We start from the raw sequence: 17,950 nt of genomic DNA, 5'->3' as shown, positions 1-17,950 counted from the left end.
ACTACTACTACTACTACTACTACTACTACTACTACTACACTACTACTACTACTACTACTACACTACACTACTACTACTACACTACACTACTACTACTACTACTCATGCAAAACATAACGAACCCATAGAATACAAAAGCTTAGAGGAATGCGCAGTGATAAAAGTAGTGTGCATTTAAAAGTAATGATGATATTAAAAGGAGAAAGGTTTGTGTATTTCAGTCATGTTCTTCTGTTCCCCGTCAGATGTTTGTCGAATTTCTCCAGTCAACATCGCCATCTTTTCTACCACCAATCTGCTGTGTCTTCCAATGTCGATGTCTTTTTCGTAGTCTTCATTGATTCATTGCTAAAACGGAGAAATCCGTAATATAATCGCAAATATGTGCTTTTCAGTAATTTGGTGATCTTGAAAATTTCGAGCAGTACATATTTTTGAGCTTATTTCTTATATAAGCACGTACGTGACCTTTTTATTTGGGTTTTATGTTGAAACGCACTTTTGGCACCACATTATTTAATCAAGTGCCACACGGTCACCTGTTGGGTTTGGATAAAATGTATACACTACCGACAAAAGCTGTATAACTAAGATGACGTACATGGATAATTTATCGTTTTTTTCTCACATAATTAACATACACATTACGAATGTTAGCCGGCTAGAAACATAATTGACCAGTTAAACACAATGTCACGACGAGGATATGTGATACTGAATAGTCAATTGTTACACTTCATTATACCAAAACTATTTACATTGTGAACACTAACAGTCCTTTACATAATTTACAGAATCAACGACCATGTCTTTTCATGCAGATAGAGTAAACCTAACTGGGGCTTTATCGTAGCTGTTGTACATTGTCAATGCTAATTTATATACTCACCAAAATTATACCGTTCCTGGTGTGAGATTACACGAACCCGTATGTTCAACAAGAGAGCTGTCTCCACCGATTAAAAAACGCAGGAAAGATGGCATCTTTTGGCAGGCGCAGTGCTGTTGGTAGATTATGATGAAGATGTTGACAGATCAAACCGAGTTATCTTCTTCTAAGGTGGCAAGTTGATATGCGAAACATTCCCGTTTCTGACAAATCCATAAGTCACAAGTAGTACCGTTGGGAGTATGATCTGTTGTAGTTTAAGACAGTGCTTACAGATGTCTCCTGATAAGGATACTGTGCCAGACCCAATGAGTCGTGATGTCTAAATGGGCGGCCCGAACATGACATACTGGCGAGAGAGACATGTTTCTCCTTCACTGGTCATTGATGTAGTTGGTATGACGTGCTGCATCTTTACATCCAGATGTTATCGCCGAGCCCTAACTTTATCCCTGCTACTTCACGTTCTGTTTCAATCTGCAACAGAATATCAGTTTACAAATAATATATGACAAAGAATACCAAATTATATATCAAATAAATAATTCTAAATGAAATGGTGTACGAAACTTAAAAAAAAAGTCTTACTGACGATTAATGAACTTCCTGCAGGCAAACTGTTTTGTTGTAGATAAATATATCGTTATTCATGACCAATCTAAAAATATAAATTTATTTTACAACAACTCTGAAAAAGTACCCGGAGAAAACCCGCGTGGTCGGGTAGGGAACCCCATACCTTTTCACGTCCGATCTGGGAATCAAACCCCAGCCGCTTCGGTGAAATCAAACATTTAGTACTTCAAAAAGAAATTCAAAGTTCACATGGTATAGCAGAAGGAGACAATACTTTTCTGAAATTTTCATTCCTGCCAGCAGCATAATGTTTTCTTGATTGGTCCCTATAACTTAGATCCTGTTCTATATGTTACCGTGAAAGATGATGATATATCGAATGCCTGAAGCAGCTGACAACACAATGGTAGATATTTACATACATTGTATATCTTAACCTTACAGCGAAGCCTTACTCAAGTCATAAACGAAACCTTAACCTTAAACTTTCTGGATGAAGAATTTTATATTATCGTTCTTTATCGGAAATACAAATACAAAAATATCACACAAAGGTAAAATCTTCCTCGTAGGCCACTATTCATTGTTCGTAAGGATATTATGTGCAAAAGTTAGTCATGTAATCAATAAAATTTAAAATTAATCTTCCTTATAGAATACCATTTATTGAAAATAAGAAAGTTTAATTATGTGCTAAAGGTACTCATATTATCAATAAAGTTTAAAAATAATCTTCCTCATAGAATACCATTTATTGAAAATAAGGAAGTTTGATTATGTGCTAAAGTTACTCATAATATTAATGCTATAATATATGTACCGAAATTGCCCAAATGTTTAATGTATTGATAAGCTATATGTCCAAATTACTTATATGAATAGTGTTATAATAAAATAGCGAAAAAATCCTATCTGGAGATAAAATTTTAGTATGGTTCTGACCATTTAATAAAAAGAAAACATGGTACGTTAATTCGTATTTAAACGATTCCTAACTTAATTATTAAGCATACTAAGATTGAAACTACAACGCAAACGTAAGAGGCACTTACCTTGGAGTATATGAAGTACAGTGTCGTTCACTTGAAGTGTTGCTAACCAACTGCTCGTCTTCGAAGTAAATCTACATTTGTGGCTGTTACATAAATGTGTGTGCGATGTAATGTGTGTTGGTGTTGGGTGTGATGTATGTGAGAGACGTAGTGATCGCCTGCTGTGTGTGCTAGTGTGAAGTTTATCGCCCCTCTATTTATACGCCTAAGATATGTAGGTCATAAGATAGGTGAGCGAAGCTTACTCATGTGTGATAATGTAATGAACGAGGGGGAAGAATATACATTACGTTTGAGTGAGCATGCAAAACAGCTACTGATCCAAAACGTAAATGTATGACAAGCTTTCCTATATATAAACTATCAACATGTTGAATTTGATATGTTTCAGTATTTTTAATAAATATCGCTAAAATATATTTAAAAGAAATTGATATTAATTAGTCAATGTGTATGAATCATTATATGCTTGATTTAATTGCAAATCGAGAAAAAAGGAAATACGTTTTAAGCTGACGATATTGTAATCGACAAAGTTGGGCTCATATTGGAATACACTAACAAAGATAGCAATCTAGTATGTGTTGTGACTAGTCAAAACATAATGAAAAACGCATCCCAGTGGAACTTGACGAAACAATACAATCGCCACCTCGAAATGATCTGATACGAAACGGTATACTCTAAAGTACAGATACAGTTGCAATAGTTAATTGACAGCATTGTTAAAAATCACATCCATTTGTCATCCATATCGCTCCCCTGGATTCTAATCCATTCATGACTTTGACCGTTTGCTGATATGATGAATTATGAACTATGACCATCTACCAGTCTAGCATATGATATTCCTCTGACCTTTGACGGTGATGCGTATAGGATAATGCATTGCATTCAAATCTACAGTCTATGAATATAATAACATACCATTTACATATGACTTCTTGAAGGCACAAAGCAGAAAGATATAACCGATAAATATACATTGTGGGGTACATTTATGGCTGAGTGTAATATTTCCCACTATGTGGGTTTTAGATGTAGATAACATTTCTGCTGAATATGCAGAGTCAGATGGCATTAGACATGTAGAAGATCGTTAATTCTGTAGACATCTGATAACGTATGGTAGTGACCGGACATTATTTATTAAACAATAAACCGGCTAACAGACATATACAATGTATCTATATTGACTGTGTTAACTGTTGTTGGGTAAGGAATTATTAGGATTATCGTTTACTTCATGTTATAATATTATTCATTCATTATATTGTTTTACTGATCAAGATGTAATTGCAGCTTATGACTAATCTAACCTTACATTACCGATGTGATATAGATAAGTAACAGTTTTGGGGATGACGTTACATACGACATGCCAACAGATTCAAACTAAATTGTTTAAGTATCATTTTGTTCAGTGTACCCTGCCTTTAAGTAATTTTGTAAAATATGTCTAACTCTGATGTGAATATTAGGTCCGGCTGATTTTAGGATTTTGAATAATTCTAATATTGTTTTATGTTGTGGTTCAAAAAATGTAAGAATATAAACAGTATAATATATATGGCAATTTTATGGCATTTTGATACGTCAAATATAGGTGGATAGTAGGTTGCAGCAGGAAGAAACGGTTCTTTGTGTGGATATCTTCGAAAAAGGGTTTTCGGATTTAGCTTAGAATCGGACGTATGCAGCTATAGCACAAGCGAAAATTGATACAATTGTTTTACCGTTTAATTAATCAATAAATGAACCACAAAATGCTTGATTATATACTAGAATCATATGTGAAATAGTTCTCTATCATAATTTCAATTACTTTTATTACTACTATCATTTTTATTGTTATTACTACTATCATTTTATTGTAATTATTACCACATTTTTTACTATTATTACTACTATCATTTTGTCTGTTTTTTCTATTATTTTTACTGTTTTTATTATTATTTTTTCTATTTTTACTATTATCATTTTTACTATTATTACAACTATTATTTGAACTGTTTTTACTATTATTTTTACTATTTTTACTATTATATTTACTATTTTTGCTAAAATCATGTTTACTATTATTATTACTACATTCTATCTGTTTTACTATTATTGCTACTTTCAATTTTACTGTTATTACTTCTATCATTTTTCAAACAGTGAAATATTGCTGGAAGTCGAAGGGGACCAATAGTTACCTACGTACAACCGTATGTAAAGTATAATAAAATGAAGATTGAATACTAGAATAGCGTCAATCAACACGGACACAGAAGAATAACAACACAGATACATGTGGTCTTGATCTGAGCCACATGTACCACTTCTATATCAAAACAGGAAAATGTATCCGTCACAAATGTATCTACGACACCGAACCTGATCTAATCATAGTAGACACTAAATTCCTCCTGCTAGAAATCAGTTCTCATTTGTTCAAAGCCTGGTTACATAGCGAGACGAATTATTGTACGCGAATTTTGAAAAATCTGAAATTTATAAATATGCTAACATTTCTTTGGCTTATCAGAATTTAAACAAATGTGTCAATGTCAAGGCAAGGGGCGTACTATGTTCAGCGTTGCGTGAACTCTTTCCATATCCATGACTACGTAATTTATTAGTTAGCATGGCGTGTCTCATTATACACATTTATGAAATAATTAGCATGTTTATAGGAAAAGCTGCCAACTCCAAACAGAACTTTTGGCCCAATCGGTATTGTGTTAAGTTAGGGATCATTGTACAGATAGTTTAGAAACAAAGGAAACGTTCACTTTTAGTGTTAAGTTTACATGTTTACATTCTTTATTTACATTTCATTACGAGCACTTCTACTACTATGTTTGGAATCTGAAACATTTTATAACTTTAATTTTTGCTCGTTTATTGGGAAGTCCGTTTTGGGGAACTGGATAAAGAAGCAATATGCAGAGTGAATTAAAATAATTCTATTTGATTTATTGGCAAACACTTTTCTTGTGATTTTCTTTTTCGCTTTGCAATCATTTAAGTAATTCTATACATTTGATTTATATCTTACTTTACGTTCTTTTATAACGGTTACCTTTGTTTGTGACACATAATGCATCACGCCCTAAGAAAAAATGAAGATGAAAGAGATATTCCCTTAGCATCAAGATATACTTCATTTACATCAGTATGGTCAACAGGTCGGAACACGCGAGAAAATTGGTAAAAAGGTTTGATAGGTTAACAGCCTCTCTTTGGTGTCATTGTAGTGTTAATGAATCTTTTCTATATTATTGTAAAGGAAACACCATAATTAACATATATTTTGTAAAGTGAACACTCCTTGGGGGGTTTGGCCAAAATGCCATCTAAATCTAAATTGACGTTGCGCAGACACAGCGAAGGTTCTTTTAAATTTAAAGAATGATGTGTCAGTTTTTACCCATCTTAAATTGATCAATAAAATATCAATTATTCGGTCATAAAAATGTGGACACTTAAAATTAAATACATATATATATATTATGTAGAACACTATTGAAAAGTATCAGACTGGGACAGCCATATGTTTTATTCATGATATAATCTAAAATCTGTTACCACATGTGTTGAAAATGTGTACTTCTCTGTATTGTATCAAACTAACCCATGTCGAGCCGCTATAGAATTTTTACCATCGTAGTCCGTTAGATTTATAAAGACTGCTCCTAAACGATTCAAATGAGTGGTTGCATAATAATACTTTACAATAGTGGCAGGCCTGTGACAATTTGATACTGATTTATTTTATCAACCTTTGGCCTCTGTGATATAGAATACTGTATGGTTAGCTTAACTTCCTTGACTTAGTTCCACGATATCTAATCATGTTGTGTTGAATTGTTAGCTTGACGTCTATATCATAGATTATTATATATCTTATCATGTAGTATTGATTTGTTAGCTTGACGTCCATATCATAGATTATTATATATCTTATCATGTAGTTTTGATTTGTTAGCTTGACCTCCGAATCCTAGCTATGTAATATCAGTGTTATTCATTTTTTGCCATTCTGCATCTTTTACCAAATGTTTAAGGTCCAATTACCTGTGTGTGTGTGTTTTGTACGTTCATCTTCAAGATACAAGGAAGCAGAAACTGCTGGTGGATTGTTTAGTCCCCGATGTTTGCATCTTGATGACCACAGTTGTTTCTTTTGAGGGGCACGGGTAAGAAAATAAACACTTTTAAGATAATTGATTTTAAATTAATCAGCTCTCCTATAATTTTCTTCATTCATAAATAAAGGGATTTTAAGCACCTGACCCTCTGTTTCAACAGTACACTAGACAATTCGGATTTCCTTAGCACCAACGATAAGTCCAATAAGGACGAGACAGCTGTATGATGCAGTGTAATTCGTTTCTGGAGTACTGTATCTATTACCAAATGTCAATGGTTCAATCACATGTGTGTTACAATCATCATATCATGTTATTTGGCAGGTTTTTATTCCTCTGTTTTCAAATCAAGGAATTGAAAGTATCATATCACTGCTTATTGAAACTGAATTAAATACAGCCATTGACTCCATTCACTATTTGTATGTCAATATCTAGTTATTAGTTTGTAAGGCGTCCGGGTGTCTGTCTGTCTAAATTACATTATAATGCTTCAGCTTTAAATTCAGTCTTTCAAATGTCACTTTTCCACTGCTTATCATTTATATAATAATTTATTTGATAATAGAAGATACATCAAGCTAACGTATAACTTAAATAATTAACCAAATGTCTATGGCCATTGACAGATCTTGGCATGATATGCTACTCAACCGATATCTTTTTTACAATGCTATATGAGATTGTATATTGACACATGTCCTGATTGGTATTTTTATGGATTCAACTTGAGGGTTAAAAAAATCACCTGACATTTTACGCATGGTCAGCCTATCTAGGAGTTACGTAAGACAACTTACACGAATTTAACAAGTAAACCACGTTTTATACCCTACAGTCATGTGTAGAAGTGAAATACGTTTGACCTATTACAGGTTCCAAAGTACATCTATCCTACAGGTGAATATGATAGGGACACATGTTATAATTAATTCAGGTAACTAAGTTTATATCCCCATAAGTGGAATGACTTGCAGGTGTGCGGATATTATCTCTATACTACAATATATTATCTTACCAAAGATATTTGGTTTGGCTACATTTTAAGCGTATTTATCGTTATAATTCTATTAACCGTTTCTGTTCAGTTTGCTCACTATTTCTTTGAGAACAATATCACATTTTGTTCGTACAAAGATCTCTAAATCAGACATGAAATCATGTCCAAATCATGAATTGAAAGATACCATTTAGTTTTGTGTTTATACATATATGAAGAAAAGCCGTACAAAAACTGATATCAATGATTTAATGACTTTTTGTATAAAGCTAATAGGTACATGTATATAACAATGCAGACAACACATATATACCGTTTGGATATAAGACATAAGTCACTTTTCATACACGACGTTCCCGTCACAAATAACAAAATCAATGAGACTGTTGTGAAAACCAAGTTGGTATACGATGTGCTCCCATCTGAAAGACATTGAACAAACCAGTATGTAAATGATCAAGACATTGAACAAACTAGAACGGTATACAGACAGTGAACTATCCACATATAAATCATAAAGGCGGTGCGAAAGGATGTAGATCCTTAATATATTGTACCGGACAGAATGTGACTCGTTAAAACAGTGAACAAGCAAGCATGTAAATTACAAAGACGGCGAACACGCCACGTTTAAATCATAAAGATAGAGAAAAAAGGCAACATATAATTCATTGAGACAGTTATTAAGAACACAAAACCCGTAAGCTATGTTAACGGTCAACAATACAGCACTGAAATAATAAACACAATTAACAAGACAGTATGTTCTCATATCATTTCAAACCAATAGGAAAACTATGTTTGTTAATCAGTTCTGTAAAATATGCGCATTTCCCTTTAAGTCCTAATTTATAAATTCCATTTCAAAGCAGTACAAGAAAGAAAAAAACATTCCCTTACCGTGGAGCGTCGATGACCACCATATTAGCACATTTCCCCTCATTTAGAGATCCGTGGGTGTCGGACTTCCCTAGGGCAGCAGCGGCATTCAGAGTGGCAGCAATCAAAACTTCCGGCATGGACATACGTAAAATGACGCATGCCAGATGCATGACGAGAGGCTAAATCACAAGTGTAATAGATAATATCACTCATTTACTTTTAATAAGGTGTTTAAGAAATTGGTAGCCTTAGAATTCCCTACGAGATTTCTTAAAATATACAACGTTAAAATTGAAGTATGAAAATGAGGGAAACGTATACAGGACTTACCATTGATGAACAGAACGCATTTGGATTGAAATCGGAGCCAAGAGCAACCGCCATTCCGGAATCTATCATTTTTCGGACCGGTGGTGGTTTCAGTCTTAGAATGTTAGCAGTCGTAGGGAGGACGACACCAATGGAACCTGCCTTCGCCATGGCAGATATACCAGCGTCAGATATTTCCTCCAAATGACTTATCGACAGAGCTCCAAGTTCTGCACCCATCTATGAAAGACATGTATAGTGAATAAGTTATCATTAATATTCTAAATTGTATGCAAGATAAGAGATGGACTCAATGTAGTTGATCATGTAGACAAACATTCACATCGATATCTGTTAAAGAGATCAACAAATAAGAATTATAGCTGCAGATAGCAAAGTCATGTATTTAAATTTCAAGGCTCTCATGCTACCCTAATCGATCAATCGGAAATTTATACGGATCTTTTGTAAAGAAATTCTTGTTTCTATTACATTCTTTGTTCGCTGCAATATTACCATTCAATCTTAGCCTTTAATTCTTAACTTATTTGATTATGGATGATCATTCAAACCTACAACTACTAACCTTCGCTCCCTCAAGCGGATGAAGTTCGTCTCCGTGAAAGTTTATCTGCAGACCCATGTTTTTGCCCGCCGTAAGAATTCGCCTTGATTGATCTATGTCAAAGACGCCCTGCTCGCAAAATACATCTATATTATCCACGTGTAGCTCCTTCCTGTCCATCATGTCCCGAATACAGGGCAACTGGACGGAAATGACGTCGTTAGTGGCGTCTTCCGAATTTCCTCCTCTGACAGAGACATATTGCAATTTTGTAATACACGATTATATTTTCAACAAGAACAATATGGCATTGTCAATACGTAACTTTATATAGAGTTACAACATAGAGTAATACATTCACTCGATCTATCGACATCCAGAAAGATTAATAATTGTATAATATGATTAAAATTGTAAAGCATATTTTATCTCGAAAACGTAAGCAGTAACAATACAGTGACGTTAATACCAGTACAAAGTGATCCATTGTGTAGAATTAATTACAGCGAAAGAAAATTAACGGTTTCAATAACAGAAAAAAAGTTACTTTGGCACTGCATGTGCACCACAAAACGTAGACGAGATTCCAATAGGGATTTCCCTTCTTGCCCGGTCAATCACTTTCAACATCTTCACTTCCGTCTCCTTGTTGAGTCCGTAACCACTCTTACATTCAACTAATGTAGTCCCCGTTTTCATCATCGAATTTAGTCTTTGCTTTAACCCGTCATATAGTTCCTCCTCGGAAGCTTTACGCGTGTGTTCTACTGTAAAGTGTATACCTCCGCCTGCTTTGTGAACTTCCATGTACGTAGCACCTGCAAGCTGATGAGGAACAAAACACCATGACGTCAGTATGTTTAAGCCATCATAAAAAAAATCTCAAGAAGAACATTTCCCCATTTTCCTGTTTTGGAATAAAAACTCCACGTATCCCTTCAGCCTTCACTCTAAATTTCATGACATACTGTAATGCATTCTTAAAAAAATATCGAATATCTCTCTTAAATCGAAATTTGTGCAAAGTATCAACTTTTTTGAAATAAATAAGGTCTACAAAATGTACTAAAGAAAACGTATTGCTCTTCTGTGAGATCTCGTGGAGCGTAGGGAGGTATGCTTAGGTCGTTCCTTGTAATGCTTACATAATGGCATTTCTAAACATTTTCATGGGTGCATGTTCTGAGGTGGAGTGGAAACAGATTAGCTCGGCCATTTATAGGAGTGTAAGCTCACTACTCACCTTCATCGCGAACTCGTGGACACGATCTCCAGCCCATACGGGATGAGTGTGGGCGTCTACGAATCCTGTGGAATACAAATAACACTGATAACATATTAGGACATTTTAAAATGAAAGACAACATCATTTTTAATCGTATGAATGTTTTCATTAAGATACGAAATATAATTATGTACACTAGAGCTTTAAGCGATTTTTCATCTGGGAAATGTAACGGGTTACCCAAAAATTCTTGAAGGTACAATGTATAATGGGGTACCAGCTTGACCATACCATCAGGTAGTCATCGCTAACATAGGGCTTAAAACACACTTTTCGTCCTTAGAAAGTAATTTATTCGTAAGAGCTATTTATGATCCTTTGGGTAATTCATCGTGTTACTAGCTTCATATATGGTTAGGCTGTTTTTGGATCGTATAAGAATAAAGTTTCTACAAAATTCAAAAATTGGTTTAAGATACGAACGAAAGATTGTAGTCTACTTCACGAAGGATATTACATCCTAAATAGACTAGAACCTAAACGGTTCAGATGTTCACAAACCTGATTTTACATTAAGTACTGATTTTACATTAAGTAGTCATATCTAACGTTACATGTGTATAATTATCTTTACCTTATGCATGGCGTTGCTGCAAAATAATCATGATGGTAACACAGGTATTTCAAAATTATAACTACATGTACACGAACACTCTGCGGTTTACGTTCTTAAAATAATATCTTGTTATCACTTTAAAGGTCCTTTCTTTACGCCATCCATATCAAGCTCTTACCCGGCAACACGCATTTCCCAGATGCGTCGATGATGCGGGTAGTCGCACTCTCGACATATTTCCGTTTCCGCTCAGACTCTTTTCCAATGAACACTATCTTTCCACAGCTGAGCACATATTAATAAAACGGAATAAAAAAGTAAAGCATTAAACATTGTTATCTTCAATATAGCCTATGCTACGACTTGAGGGGATATATCGATAGGGGGTATTACATTACAAATAATCAATGGACGCATACAAAAACTCTGATGAGTCGAAAATATTCTCCAAATGAAATAATGGCAAATGGCTTCCTAATGTTTGTTCTGACATTCAAGCAATACAAATCGATACTTTATTGTATACATTTTATAAATACTAGATAATTTTTCAAACAACTTATCAAATAGCATTTGAATGTCACCAGAATAGCGATGGTAAACATTTAACTAAATCAATCATGAATCGATGATGGTCAAAATGAAAATTAAGGAACTGACGTCATTTGTTTTAAGACGCATATAGTTAATCGAAATAGTCCAATATTACAACAGTATAACAATAGACAAGAAATTACACAGAGCAACACACGTTAGGATGCAGTGAAGCAACTGGCACTTCATTTGTGATTTTTTAGATAACGTACTTCTTTGAAAAGCAAGGGTTCCGCTTTCGATATACGAATCTTCCCTGCACTCTTGGAGTCGTCCTCGATATCCTTGGATTACGATCACTTTCGCTCTCTACACCCCTGGAATATGTCATAGCAAAATTGAAGGCACGAAGATAGCTGTTTGATTGGTGTAGAGAGCGAAAGTGAGCGAAAGTGAGCGTAACCCCTGGATATCGAAGATGTCTTGGAGTATGATATGACAAAATCGTTGGCTCTTAATGTATCATCTTGCAGATCTTTGACAACATCAACAGACTTCGAATTTTACGTAGCTCCTTTTCAATCTTTACAAGACAGGTATCAGCCTAGCGATTTGTAAGTTGTATCCACCGAAAACCAATCAAATAGCTTACCGCAAGACTGCGATATTGTCAATAAATATGCCAAGGGTACAGAGAAGGTATGTTCATGGAAAGCGGCTTCTTTCTATTTCTAACTACCTTTTATTTCCTAGCGCCTTGCTTGGCAATACCTCACCTTTGGCTTTAATGTTCAGCGTTCGCAAAGGTTAGGAAGGCAATGGATTCTATCCCCAGGCCTGGACATACCAAAGTACTTAAACATGGCAGCTGTTATTCCCAGCTCAACTTTCAGTATTTGGGGTAATGGCAACAACTGGTTCACCCGTTGTCAGTATAATGTGAACGGGCAGAATGCTGTGCTAGGTGCCTTCGTCATGAGTATTCAGTGAGATAGCACTATACAGTCGGCATCAGATCCGCGCTATCACAAGGAGGCAAGTACCCCAACATACCCTGTCTCCGGCAGAAATACACACATGCACGCTTACACAACACACATGGAGGCACCTCCTTAAATGCCTTAGCCGCTAATAGAACGTTAAACAATATAAAACCAAACAATCATAGAAAGCGGAACCTTTGAATTTCCGGAAAATGGCGTCTACATGTATGACCCATTTGACCGGACCGTTTGTTAGATTACTTACCTGTTAGATACAACACTGATCCCGTCCCCGTCCTCCTCCTGCAGGGTGTCTACCTGTTTCATGTCCTCCCCACACACCTTCAGGGTGGGGTCCCTCCGCACCAGCACCACCTGGCGGGCATTCTTTACAACGAGATTCACGTCGGTGGACATGTCGATTTCAGTGTATTGGACGCTTCACAGTGTTATTGTACGGGAATACTTTTATTAACAAACGCGTCTAGGTAATCGGCTAGCCGAGATAAGCTCACTGATAACGTATGTTGGTCAATGTCAATGAAGACTTTACAACACTATTCACACTGTGAATGTCACGGTATGGTCGTCCATAGTCATCAACAATCAGAAGGGGACTTACATGTTTGTGGGCATGCGCTATAATGTAAGAGTTCCAATTGAAATATGAAGCAATGGTTGCTTTTCATGTTGTCATCCTCGATATCTAGGGATTACGCTCACTTTCGCTCTCTACACCCCTGGAATATGTCATAGCAAAAATGAAGGCTCGGCGTGCGCCACCTCGTTGATGAGACCAAAAAAACTAGTTCGAACCTTTGATGTACATCAAAAGAATCTCGCGGTCACGTAACTGTAAAAATTGACAGGCTTTGAAGTAGGGCGTCTCTACTTTGTTATCTTTAAAGGACAGGTATCAGACTAGCGATTGGTCAGGTGTTTTTTTTACCTAATACCAATCAAACAGCTATCTTCGTGCCTTTAATTTTGCTATGTTATATTCCAGGGGTGTAAAGAGCGAAAGTGAGCGTAACCCCTGGATATCGAGGATGTCATGTTGTAGGCTGCGATCAAAAATGGCGAGGAAACCAGGCATCATGCAGTGCAATAGTTGCCAATAAAGTTCTCTTACAAAAATGAAGTGAGATAGGCGATAATATTACGGAGTATCTGAGATAATAGCTCATATATCTGAACATCCAAATCCTGTCTAAATATTCTCTGCGCAGACAGAAACACGTCATCGGGTACCAATCAACACAGGTATATGCGTCTGCATGTTTGTCCTTGTAAATTATACATTTTTTGTGTGTGTATGTAACAGTAGCTCATGAGTACAAAAACACGATTTATCAACTTTCCCACCTAAGTGACTGGCTGTCGTCAAAATATTTCTTAACTTCTTGCGCTCACCTTGCTTTCACATTCTGTATTATATATATATCATGAAACTCAGGCCAGGAGCCATGCATTACCGCAAATAAAAAGAGATTTGAACGTGGATCGTTTTGAGCATTGTGAAGTAAAAGGAACTGTATCTGTATACAATGTAATGCAACCAAATATTATCAAACGTGACGGGAATCATAACAACAAATACACTGAGACTGACGATTATTTTTTTTCATAACGAGACTATATACGTACTCCATAAGACTATATACGTGTAGAGTGTCTACTCTAGCTATATATGTTCAGAGACAGTCACGTCACGTTTATGCGTTGGCGATTTTTATTTTTCAAAATATTTTTTTTTTTTTATAAAAATATAAGATTTGTAAAACGGCAGCCGGGTACTTCGGTAAAATACACATGCATTTTTACGCTTGATATAATGTTTAATTACTCGTGAGCTAGTGTTTCAGACATAGAAATGTACCATTAACAATGTGACAAACATGCAGGTAATTGGAAACGGCATCGAGATTAGGAAGGACATATAAGATAAAGACGACTTAGAGTGCATGCTGGTTTTATAACGACTGTCACATTTACCAGTGTAAGTATATAGGGAGGTGTAGGGAAGGAGAAGCTGAAGGGTCCTGTAAAAACAGGAAACAGTACCAGGAATGTGCTTTATTTGGGGTTATCCCATTGAAGATTGAGATAACTTCTTCCTCCATTGTCGTTTTTTATATGAACCAAAGAATATCCCCCATTAACTCCATATCTGATCTAAGTGATGATATTCCATTGCAGTATATGGTATGGTTGTCAAAGAGTTTATGTTAATTTGATGATTTTTTTTTTTTTTAATTTTGGAGACGATTTAGAGATGTATTTTGGATACTAAACGGTTCTTATTAGATTTTACTTATTTTCTAATAAGTAAATTTGTTGTAGCGGGTATATAGGTCGGCTTGTCCTTAAGTACCAGCTCAGAACAGAGTGAATTTATGGACACTTTGTCTGAGCTAGTTTCCAGTTCATGTTTGACCGACCGGCCGTTATTTGTAGCAACCACTTCATATTACGTATTATAATCGATATTTCAATAATATCTAATATTATTTCATGTTAATACGTCTGTGCTTTGATAAAAGGCTGTAAAATATTCTGAAATGAAAAACGAAAGTGCTGAATATATATATATATATAGCGTGGTCATTTGAAACTACAAATGTAGATTGCCATAGAAGACGTACAACCTGTTGATCACAAATAAATAGCATGAGGCTAGCTGAAGGCTACTGAAAGTAGGCCACAGTGACGGCGATGACCGCTCGTTATCTATTGTGTTGACCCGTCGGTCGATGTCCTCATGTATAAAACACAACTAGCTAATACTGGGAATGTTCATTGTTTTTGTAGAGGACATAAATGTGTTTGATGAAGCTTTTTAAAACGACGATCTGTTTTCAACCAATATAGAACATGTCAAATACAATATCGTTTTGTGATATGCAGAACTGATGTATGTGGTCAGGGAAACCCTGGCAGTAAACAGACAATAGTTTGTAAAGGAAATGATAGAAACCCATACAAGCAGTTGTCGCTTACAACAATTTAGTTTGTGATACAATAACATACAGTTATATGAAATATCTTATTTTTCCTTCTGTTTTCAGTGTTGTCAGTCGTAGGGTTCTAATTAAGTCTTGTCTGGTGGTGAAAATATTGCTTTTTTTGTCAAACGTTTTAAAGATGCCCAGTTAGCTAAATATCAGACGAACATGTATCAGGTTTCCCTTACACAAGACGTACGCTGTTTAACTGGTGCATTTCGTGAAATTATGGAAACTCCATTGATATGACTAGATTTTACTTTCATATTATTTATAATAGTAAAACACATCATTTTGATTCTTGACATGGACTTATTCAGTCACAGCAAAAATTGCGATTGAGATTAACTTATACAATTTTCTGTCATTAAAAAAGCAGCAAAAATTGAATAATTCATCGTCAGTTATTTATACAGATGAATATAAATTGAATATAGAACATTGTATGAATAATAGTGGTCCCAGTATAGATCCTTGAGAAATTACATTAATTGTAAGGATAAATGTGGTTCTACTACAGATCCTTGTGAAACACCTGGAGTCTCTGTTAAAGATATGTGGATTCCGTACCAATACTCCGTTTCTGATATTATCGAAACCTCATTTTAATACTAGGGACTGCCAAAAATGTCATGTCTTTTAAAGATTATGAAGTAATCCTGCATGTTGAGAAATCACAAATAACAAGAGTTTTGTGTTCGTGTTATCAAGTGATCGAGTGATGCATTTTAATAATTTTATGAGAATACGAATGATTCGGAAATATCTTTTAAACAATCCGTTTTCATTAAGATAATTGCAAATATGCTTTATAAACCACTCGTTCAAAACATTTTCCCCGTCAAAGATAAACCTAAGGTTTGGGCACGTAATTTGACACTTTGCCATTATTTTCTTATTTGAATATTGGCGCGACCTTTTACAATGTCTTCATTTTTCGGGATACAGGCCTGACACTATTCCGTCTTTTCGTATTGCAGAGTTATCTTCTCTTGTGAGCAGGTTTTGATTGTTACGTCATATATGTTTTTGAGAGTAACGTCATCATTTTTTGAGAAAACGACGTTATTTTCTCACGCAAACCAATGACGTAACAATCAATACCTGCTCACAAGAGAAGATAACTCTGCAATACGCAAAGACGGAATATAGCTAGCGAGAAGTTGAGAGATTTCGTTGCAAATTTTAACGTTCTGTGACTTTTCCAGCAGCGCTCGTTTCCGATAGTTTGGTTATGTCTAATTCTTTTAGATGTCTCCTGTATAATGTACTTCTAAGGCTGTAGTGTGGATGTCAAAGATAATTTAATTCGTTTGTTTGTCAAATGGTGATGAAAGTTTGTCACAGTTTGCCGGGGTCGTTAATAGATAATATTAAACTTTATTTATTTTAAAACAATGATGATACAAGTTTTACACAAATAAAAAAGATATAACAAGGTACAAGGAACTCGGTCTGTTTGAAGTCACGTTCATGTAAAACAGAAACATTACATGTAGCTAAAAATAACATCTTATAAATGTAGCATGTAAAGGGAGATAATCACATTTACGAGAAAACCCTTACCTACAAAGTCACAAGACATAACAGTATAGATACCTTGAATTGAAATAAGAATAGTGTTGAGATCCATATAAAACATCACTCCGGTTGGCCAGGATGAAAACGCGCATGGGATAACAAGAGGAAAACGCAGTTCCTGGAGAAACACCAAATGGTCGGGCATGTGACCCCAGATTTATAAAAAAATTATAATTATGATTATAAATAAAAACAATTCCCAAACCAACTCTTTGACTTTTTAAATCATATTATTTTCTTTATTTCTGACACATTTATACTTTTTTCATCACTATTGTTTCTGAGGTCTGAGACAGGCTGTAAAGATTATTAATCTCATAAACTACCCCAGGGACAATAGTATACGTCCCTGACTACCCCAACGGATCCGGCCCTGCAGTGTGTAACATGTATTGTAATCCTTATGTTTAATGTCTGATAATAATTTCCTAATATATTTAAAACCTGTGTATGATTCGTTTACGAAATATTTTGCAATAAAAAGTGCTTTCATATCATGTATAGGCCTACATGCAGTCTAACTTTAATTGTATTTATCTGGGACGAGAAATGCATTGCAACTTTGTGTCAATTATTGGCAGTAACCGTTTCTAAATT

The 17,950-nt window shown here is 35.1% G+C and overlaps 1 protein-coding gene and 1 long non-coding RNA gene across 2 annotated transcripts; both read right to left on the bottom strand.

Moving 5' to 3' along the window:
* Positions 1–42: 42 nt before the first annotated feature.
* On the bottom strand, positions 43–2,838 carry LOC110443909. The gene is made up of 3 exons (XR_002462157.1): positions 2,518–2,838; positions 890–1,366; positions 43–348 (listed from the first exon to the last, which is right to left on the bottom strand). It is a non-coding gene; the product is annotated as an uncharacterized LOC110443909 (long non-coding RNA).
* A 5,049-nt stretch (positions 2,839–7,887) lies between these two features.
* Positions 7,888–13,276, bottom strand: LOC110443903 (probable imidazolonepropionase). The gene is made up of 8 exons (XM_021488361.1): positions 13,033–13,276; positions 11,429–11,535; positions 10,653–10,717; positions 9,957–10,234; positions 9,431–9,656; positions 8,866–9,084; positions 8,554–8,714; positions 7,888–8,075 (listed from the first exon to the last, which is right to left on the bottom strand). Exons 1-8 carry the CDS (start codon positions 13,182–13,184, stop codon positions 7,988–7,990), a joined length of 1,296 nt encoding a protein of 431 aa, XP_021344036.1. The 5' UTR covers positions 13,185–13,276; the 3' UTR covers positions 7,888–7,987.
* Between the last annotated feature and the right edge of the window lie 4,674 nt (positions 13,277–17,950).

This window comes from Mizuhopecten yessoensis, unplaced genomic scaffold (genome assembly GCF_002113885.1).
Source record: "Mizuhopecten yessoensis strain PY_sf001 unplaced genomic scaffold, ASM211388v2 scaffold716361, whole genome shotgun sequence".
Taxonomy (NCBI): Eukaryota; Metazoa; Mollusca; class Bivalvia; order Pectinida; family Pectinidae; genus Mizuhopecten; species Mizuhopecten yessoensis.
The sequence above is the reverse complement of the archived record's forward strand: the minus strand, read 5'-3'. Positions and strand labels throughout refer to the sequence as shown.

Excerpts from the sequence above, each read along its gene's own strand:
- LOC110443903 (XM_021488361.1), bottom strand. The coding sequence starts at position 13,184 with ATGTCCACCGACGTGAATCTCGTTGTAAAGAATGCCCGCCAGGTGGTG. Across the intron at positions 10,235-10,652 it reads TCCACGAGTTCGCGATGAAG|CTTGCAGGTGCTACGTACAT; the intron begins GTGAGTAGTGAG and ends GTTCCTCATCAG. Across the intron at positions 9,085-9,430 it reads ATCCGCTTGAGGGAGCGAAG|ATGGGTGCAGAACTTGGAGC; the intron begins GTTAGTAGTTGT and ends TGTCTTTCATAG.